Source organism: Drosophila biarmipes, chromosome X (assembly GCF_025231255.1).
Source record: "Drosophila biarmipes strain raj3 chromosome X, RU_DBia_V1.1, whole genome shotgun sequence".
Classification (NCBI taxonomy): Eukaryota; Metazoa; Arthropoda; class Insecta; order Diptera; family Drosophilidae; genus Drosophila; species Drosophila biarmipes.
The window spans coordinates 8980181-8987953 of NC_066611.1; the positions used below are offsets into that span (position 1 = coordinate 8980181).

Sequence of the window (7773 nt, forward strand, 5' to 3'; positions counted from 1 at the left end):
ATTGGCTGTCCCACTGCTGCACAGCCCCCTAGATTCGATTCGACGCAATTCGTAACCAGTTTGGCCGCCTGCCTATGATCTCCACACTGAGCTGAGTGCGCGGCTTTATCATTTGTCGAAGTCGGCTCAAAGCGAACGCACACACATTCCGCATCCGCCATGTCGGCCCCAGCCAGCAATGCCAGCCAGCCGATGATGACATCGCCCGGCGACATGTTCAACCTGGACAATCCCGTCTTCTGCTGCTACCTCTTCTGGGCCACGGTGCTGGTGGTGAAGATGCTCCTCATGTCCCTGCTAACGGCCGTGCAGCGTTTCCGGTACAAGGTAGGCCCATACGCAAATCTCCCTCTGTCGCTGCACTTGCTCAAAGGTCACCATCATTCCGCCATTCCATTCACAGCTGCTGGCGCTCGTACCGCTGGCACTGCGACGCCAGGTATAAATAAAAGCAGCAAGTCATCGCGATAACTTTAGATTAATTCGCTTAACCTGTTTGGCCGGGTTCTAAAAGTGGTTGTTTCTCGCCCTTGCAGATCTTTCCCAACCAGGAGGATCTGTTCTTCAAGAATCTGGAAGTGCAATTCGATGATCCGCATGTGGAGCGGGTCAGAAGGTGGGTTTTCGTGTGTCACATCTGCAGTCGAAATTCATGAAGTCCAGAAGTTTTTATAAAAGTGTAGAGCAACTTTATAAAAGATTTAACTTATTACTCCCACTGATGATAAGGTATTACGTACCGGACTTCAGAAACTACTTCCGTCCATTACTCTTAAATTACCTAATGGTCTTCAATCGCTATTATATTATACCATTAGGCATTGTTAGCGACTACTTAGTGTAGGCTATTCAAAAATGACTATAGACCATTTTAAAAACGCCTTGAGCATAAGCGTTTAACTACGGAATACAATTCGTACTTGAAGAGGAACTTCGACTGCATTGGTGATATTATGGCTCCATTACATCCACTTGCAATATTTCCTCCACCTTCCAGAGCCCACCGCAACGACATGGAGAACATCCTGCCGTACTTCATCATGTCCTTGATTTACATCAGCACCAATCCGAATGCCACCGTGGCCTGCAACCTGTTCCGCGTGGCCTCCGTGGCCAGGATCATTCACACTCTGGTCTACGCCGTGTATCCGGTGCCGCAGCCCTCGAGGATCCTGGCCTTCGCCACCATGCTGCTGATCACCTTCTACATGGCCGCCGTTGTCGCCCTGCGCACCCTAAGCTTTATCTAAATAAATCTAAAGAAACACTTGTACCTTCTGGCTTAAACCTCACGTGCAAAATGTTTTTTTTGAGTTCGGGGTGTTTATAATTCTATTATTAAAGCAATTTCTTGAATTTGGAACTTAGAATCAGCTTAAAATTGGCTTTAGGGTAGCCAATTTAGTTCAATGATTTATAAAAATCAATAAATTAAGATTTTGCCATGTAGAGGTCGAGTTGTACTGCCTTTACTATCACAATTTTGTGGACTATCAATTTTGTTGGTCATATATAAAAGTAAAATTGTGAAATAACGACGAACCAAGCATAATTTGCAACGTCACTACAGATAAAATGAAAGAACTACCTACAAACATGAAATGATACAATTTTTCCATTCAATTAGCCTGACATTGTTTGAAAAACATCTTAAAAGGGACTACGTACCATCCTCGAACCAGAAAATCACGAATCGTTTGGCTTTCAATTAATTTAGTTCTATAATTAGCTTGAGATGCAACAAAAACAAACAGTGGAAGGGGCTGGGTATCCGGGTGATGAACTGGGGGTCTGCAGGACTAGTAAGTACCCTTCCTAATGGCCGCCTCATGCAGGAGGTCTAGATATTGAAGCCGGCATCGCGCATGCACTTCTTGTGCGCCTCGATGAGTGCGGAGCAGTTCTCCTCGCCGTTCTCCACAATGCTGGAGGAGATTGGCAGTTGAAGTTATAAGGTTGCGTCATTGGTTGGCAGTACTCACCAGGCGTCACGTGCCCTCTTGGTCTCCGGGCAGGCGCAACAGGCCTTGCCCTTGGGCTTCTCGCCGGAAGCGGTGCCGGATGAGGATGCGGTGGCCACCGCCTGGGCGGCCGAAACACTGGGAGCCGCGACTCCCTGGGACGCGCTGTTGCCCATTCTTCAGTCGGGGTTCGGTCAGCAACTGCTGGGTATCAATAGGGCGGGCGTTACTGAGCGCCTCGCGTTTGTTTATATAATAAAACTCACGTTTCGAGACGGATATTTCACCACAATTCGGTTTATCGGCGCACACAAAAATAACTAAATTCAAGTTCACCGAACAGGGTTGTCAAGAGGCTCACGGATAGAGGGATGTTTATCGGTTAAGCTACCCAGAGAGCATCGGTTTTCGGTTTTAAATTTATCTAATAAAACGTGGTTTAAAAATGGTAAGGAATAAGTTAAAACAAAAGTTTCTATGTTAATTTGGAAATTTTAAAAATGTAATAACAAACTAACTGGAAATTGAAGACAGGCAAGAAAAATATATTACACAAAAAAATGTATTGTCGGGAACACTCAGTTCAGTCAGTTTTTTAAATTAGAGCTAACATTATTTTTACAAAATGAAATATTTAATGTTAAAACATTCCCGATATCTGTACTTTGTCACGTGCGTCTCAGCGAAAAGCAGCATGACAACCCTGCCAGGCACAACAGCTGCGGCCAATCGATAGCCGGCAGTGTTGCAAAACAGCCAATCGCAAATGTCAACAAACAATTATGGTTCTTTCTATTTCTATATTTATTTTACGTATCCATTTGCTCGCTGGTGGCTTCCTTGCTCTCCAGCTGCGCCTTGAGCCGCTGCAGCATGTTGTGCGAGACCAGGTCGAGCTTCAGGTGCTGCACACTCAGCGCACTGCCGTCCCAGTCGCGCAGCATTTTGAACTTGAGCGGATCGCAGAGGTTCACCAGCTCCAGGCCGCCGGTGCGGAACTCGTTGCGCTCCTTCTCCAGCGTGATGGTGATTACATCCTTGCGGGCGGCATGCTGATTGGCCCGGTGCTTGCCAATCGACTGCTTCAGGTTGATTTGCTCCAGCTCCTCGTCGAACCGGGTTAAGTACAGCTCAATCAGATCCTCCAGCTCCTGCGGGCTGAGGGGCTCGGTGCGTTCCTCGTCGATGTGCGCCAGAAACCAGCTTAGCTTCTCGCCCGTGAGGTTGCTTTTGATGGCATGGCCCAGCCGCACTTTGTGCTTGTTGTTCTGACGACGCGCTTTTTTGCCCAGCGCCTTGGTTTTCCGGCTGTTCGGGTGCTTGCACTTCTCCAGCTCCTTGCGCAGGTTCGTCTGGTAGTTACAGATATTAAAATTTCATTTTAATTATTGTTAAAATCATTATTTACCGCAGACCTACCATTTTTACGCCGTTGAAATGTTCACGTTGTTTTGATGAGTGTTGGTAAACGCCGGCGGGCACATGTACGATCAGCTGGATCCGCAGTGGTGGGTACGTTTCACGATAGTTGAAGCGATACTTTTCACTGTAGAGGTAATATTTTGTTACACGATATATTTAAAGTTTATTTTTTAAACTAACTTTAAATTCGCTTCACAATAAAATGAAATAAGCACAATAATATGTTTATTTAACCGTATATATATTATAATTTAAAATTAGCTTGATTTGTGTAAGCTTTTTCAATTATTTTCACCAACTGATCTTGCAGCTTGTATCGATAGTTACGGTCAACGGTCCACCTCCAGCCAGAATCATATGTTTTTGCCAGCACAAACACACCTGCGCGATCGCATGCCAAAACCCACGATCCCAACCGATCCGCGCTATATCCCGTGCTTTTCCAGGCCCCAAAGTCCCGCTCAATGGCAACACACCTGCTCCGCAATGGCGCTACCTGCTGGCTGCTCAGGAACTGCATTTCCCGCCAGGCGACGGTGAGTTACGCCGGAAAACGAGCGCCAGTCCACGGCAAAAAGTCAAACAACACCACCCGTTACGTAATGTCACAAACACCCAGAGCGAGCGAGAGGGAAGAGCTATCTCGACGCTCCTCTAATCGGAGCGAGTTGTTTTCGTTACACAGGGAAAAATAAGATCAAAGTTCAACGGTTATAGGCATTTTCCAAAAATTATTTCCCAAAATTTTCAAAAAGGTAGCAGTGCTATAAAAAGATTTGCTAAATTTGTATGTATTTATATTTTTTAAATGTGCTAAGTTCCTTTTCGGATTAACTATAATTTAGTGACAATCGGATCATAAGGATCATAACATACATAGATGTAAATATAATATGAGTATTGTATTGTCATGTAAATAATATACTTATATATTATTATTAGCCTTAGTTGAATTTTGTGTGAGTAATTGATCAACATGTTAGAAAATATTTATATTATATATGTGGAGTTAAGTAAAAAGTAGCAGTGCTATAAAAAGAATTTCTATATTTGTTATGTAGATCTACAACAGTAAGTACAAAGTACAAAGTTCCTTTTCGGATTAAGTATACATTTTGTGACAGTCGGATCATAAAGATAAAATATACACTAATGTAAATATAATAGCAATAGCAAAAAGTGATCAATTGATCAATATATAAATCCATATATAGATAGTAAATATATATAAATATATTTTAAAATATTTATAATATATCTTTTAAGTAAAGCTCATTAATAGAATTTAACTTAAAGTGAAAGCTTTAAAAATTGATTACATTATATTTTCTTTAATATTTTTGCAATTATTTTTTTCTTGATTTTGTAATGTTATCCGAGAATAATATTAATTTGATAAAAAAAACCTTACGCGAAAATCATTCTATATACCACAGTTTCATAAGATAATAGTTAGTTTTCTCTTAGGAACTTTCATTTGGAAAATTATATTCAAACTTTGTTTAAAGTCTTAACCAACAGCAGTATAGCTTTTAATTTCTTTAAAGAACATAATAACCCATATTTAAATCTCCCTTCCTTGTAGTTGAGACGCTGCCTGCATGTGACCTCCAGCCTGGATAAGTCGGTCTCCTTCAACCTCAGCGACATCGGCGAGGGCATTCGCGAGGTGACCGTCAAGGAGTGGTTCGTGAAGGTGGGCGACACTGTGGAGCAGTTCGACAATCTCTGCGAGGTGCAATCGGACAAGGCCTCGGTGACCATCACCAGTCGCTACGATGGCAAGATAACCAAGATTTACCACAAAATTGATGAGATTGCTTTGGTCGGCAAGCCTCTGGTGGATTTCGATGTGCTGGACGAGGAGGGCGATGAGGCAGAGGACTCCTCCTCCTCCTCCTCGACATCCTCCGAAAGTGCCGCCAGCGAAACGGAGCGGGAGCAACCAACTGGAGCAGTTACCACGCCCACTGGTGGTCGTGTGATCATTCCCGCTACGCCCGCTGTTCGTCGCCTGGCCAGGGAAAACCAGTTGGATCTGGCCAAGGTGCCGGCGACGGGCAAGAATGGTCGTGTGCTCAAGGGTGACATCCTGGAGTTCCTGGGACAGGTGCCTCCGGGCACAAATGTGCCGCATCCCACACTGGCGGCCAAGGCGCCAGAGGCTGCTCCTGCTCCCGCTGCATCTGCTCCTATAACCGTGCCCGCTGATCGCGTAGAGGCGCTGAAGGGAGTGCGCAAGGCCATGCTTAAATCGATGACCGAATCCCTGGTGGGTGCTTCTAAAGCTAGGGAATTGTCCATGAATAACCAATGATTTCTTTCCCCTTAGAAAATCCCGCACTTTGCGTACAGCGATGAGATTGACATGACCCAGCTGGTGCAGTTCCGCAGCCAACTCCAGGCGGTGGCCAAGGAGAACGGCGTGCCCAAACTCACGTTCATGCCGTTTTGCATCAAGGCCGCCAGCGTAGCGCTGTCCAAGTATCCAATTGTCAACAGCTCTCTGGACTTGGCCAGCGAATCGCTGATCTTCAAGGGTGCCCACAACATCAGCGTGGCCATCGATACGCCACAGGGTCTGGTGGTCCCGAACATCAAGAACTGCCAGGCGAAGAACATCATCGAGATAGCCAAGGACCTGAACGCACTGGTGGAGCGCGGGCGCACTGGCTCCCTGTCCCCAGCGGACTTTGCCGACGGCACTTTCTCGCTGTCCAACATTGGAGTTGTGAGTGCTAATTACTTTTTGTTTCAAGAATATGATGATGATGGTGATTGTGATCTTTCAGATTGGGGGCACCTACACGCACCCCTGCATCATGGCGCCCCAGGTGGCCATCGGAGCGATGGGCAGGACCAAGGCGGTGCCGCGCTTCAACGACAAGGACGAGGTGGTCAAGGCGTACGTAATGAGCGTGAGCTGGTCCGCCGATCATCGCGTCATCGACGGCGTGACCATGGCCAGCTTCTCGAACGTGTGGAAGCAGTACCTGGAGCAGCCGGCCCTCTTCCTGCTGCTCTGAACTGCCTGAAACCCGCAAGCGCTAACTCCCACGGATAAGGCTGTTACCCGATGCATTTATCTAGACATATATAATTTTGTAAATCGTACGACAATCCGTTTTGTTCCGGAGCAAGTGCCATGTGCCGCCGCCCATCCCCGAAATGTGCATTTATAGGAGGACAGCTGCTCTGAGCGGCTCCTCGATTACTTTAAGCTCCTGGCGCACATGGCTGGCCCTCCGCTTAACTACTTTTTTGTTTACCTGCATTTATCAGTTTTTTATTAAGTTTGTTAAGCAGCAGCTTTAGCGTACAGTTCAACTGTAGTGTGTGCATTTATTTTAAAGCTTTGTTTTAATGGCTGTCCAATAAATATCCCAAGCGGTTTATGTGAAGCCCCCGTCTTTTGCATATTTCCCCGGCAGCTAAGTGAGTTGTAAAATATTTGTAATTGGCTTACAACTTTGCCTTTGTGGCCTTGTGGCGGCTTTTTGTGCTTGGCATCCTTTAAAATGGGAATTAGGCGCAGTTAATTGGATGAAGCTGATGCCCTGGAAATGGCTGTGGCATGGAACGTTTGTTCGGGACTGTGGTGCCTCCTTAATTTCACAAAATTGTAAAATTATCATAAAATTATGGGCTCATCTCAGTATTAGAGCATCTATAAAAAGACGTTCGCATAAATCTTGATTTAAGGCCTCTTTAAATTTGGTTATCTGTACTCAATACCCCTGTCGACATGCCAAAGGTGAACCCATAACTCACGCATGTCTTGAAGACCACTTTTCCGTAAAACTCGCATTACTTCGCATGTGGGTATGTGTACACTGTACACACACGCTGTTCAACTTTGTTTTGCTGCAGGTTTAATTTAATTTGAGCATCCCATTTGGTCCGCTGGCTTCGCCCAGCTACTGCAGGGTCACATGAAGCACTCGCTCACACGCACCAGGCACTTTACTGGCCATGTGGCGGTGATATGGCAGGGTAATATGGCCAAAAGAATAGCTAAAAATTAAGTGACGTACCGCTTTCTCATCCAGAATACAGTAAAATATTCTCATATAATAGAAAAAGTTTTCTTAGAAAATATAATATATAATAATATAATAATATTTTTAGTTCAGAGGTTTGAAAGACTGAATGACCCAACCCGTTAACATATTTTTTCAGAGCATACATTTGGACACTTTCTAAAGTGGTTTCAAAGCTCTACAGTTCAAAACCCCTTTGATAAATGTCTAAAAGTATGCTATGAGTTTTTATATTAGAGGTCTGTAGGACTGAACGACCAAACACGATACCCTATTTTTCCAGAGCATGTTTTAATACACTTTCAAAATAATACACTCTACAGTTGCAAACCTCTTTATAAAATGTTTAA

General features: G+C 44.8%; 4 protein-coding genes across 6 annotated transcripts; 2 read left to right on the top strand and 2 right to left on the bottom strand.

Moving 5' to 3' along the window:
- Positions 1–89: 89 nt before the first annotated feature.
- On the top strand, positions 90–1292 carry LOC108026516 (microsomal glutathione S-transferase 1). 2 transcript variants are annotated; one of them, XM_017097472.3, is made up of 4 exons: positions 90–327; positions 404–439; positions 537–616; positions 998–1292. In XM_017097472.3, the coding sequence occupies exons 1-4, from the start codon at positions 160–162 to the stop codon at positions 1248–1250; spliced, it is 537 nt and encodes a 178-aa protein (XP_016952961.1). In that variant the 5' UTR covers positions 90–159; the 3' UTR covers positions 1251–1292. The 2 variants fall into 2 exon arrangements, with proteins under 2 accessions (XP_016952961.1, XP_016952954.1); XM_017097465.3 differs by lacking the exon at positions 404–439 and having other exon boundaries at positions 92–327.
- Positions 1293–1696: 404 nt separating this feature from the next.
- On the bottom strand, positions 1697–2352 carry LOC108026533 (cytochrome c oxidase copper chaperone). Of its 2 annotated transcripts, none has more exons than XM_017097484.3 (3): positions 2228–2352; positions 1983–2162; positions 1697–1925 (listed from the first exon to the last, which is right to left on the bottom strand). In XM_017097484.3, exons 2-3 carry the CDS (start codon positions 2135–2137, stop codon positions 1841–1843), a joined length of 240 nt encoding a protein of 79 aa, XP_016952973.1. In that variant the 5' UTR covers positions 2138–2162; positions 2228–2352; the 3' UTR covers positions 1697–1840. The 2 variants fall into 2 exon arrangements, with proteins under 2 accessions (XP_016952973.1, XP_016952981.1); XM_017097492.3 differs by having other exon boundaries at positions 1983–2165; positions 2228–2347.
- A 395-nt stretch (positions 2353–2747) lies between these two features.
- Positions 2748–7216, bottom strand: LOC108026495 (translation machinery-associated protein 16 homolog). Its single transcript, XM_017097445.3, has 3 exons — positions 7155–7216; positions 3381–3507; positions 2748–3313 (listed from the first exon to the last, which is right to left on the bottom strand). Exons 1-3 carry the CDS (start codon positions 7199–7201, stop codon positions 2771–2773), a joined length of 717 nt encoding a protein of 238 aa, XP_016952934.2. The 5' UTR covers positions 7202–7216; the 3' UTR covers positions 2748–2770.
- LOC108026664 (lipoamide acyltransferase component of branched-chain alpha-keto acid dehydrogenase complex, mitochondrial) lies at positions 3734–6784 on the top strand. Its single transcript, XM_017097708.3, has 4 exons — positions 3734–3919; positions 4969–5655; positions 5716–6114; positions 6176–6784. The coding sequence occupies exons 1-4, from the start codon at positions 3848–3850 to the stop codon at positions 6407–6409; spliced, it is 1392 nt and encodes a 463-aa protein (XP_016953197.1). The 5' UTR covers positions 3734–3847; the 3' UTR covers positions 6410–6784.
- Positions 7217–7773: the final 557 nt, after the last annotated feature.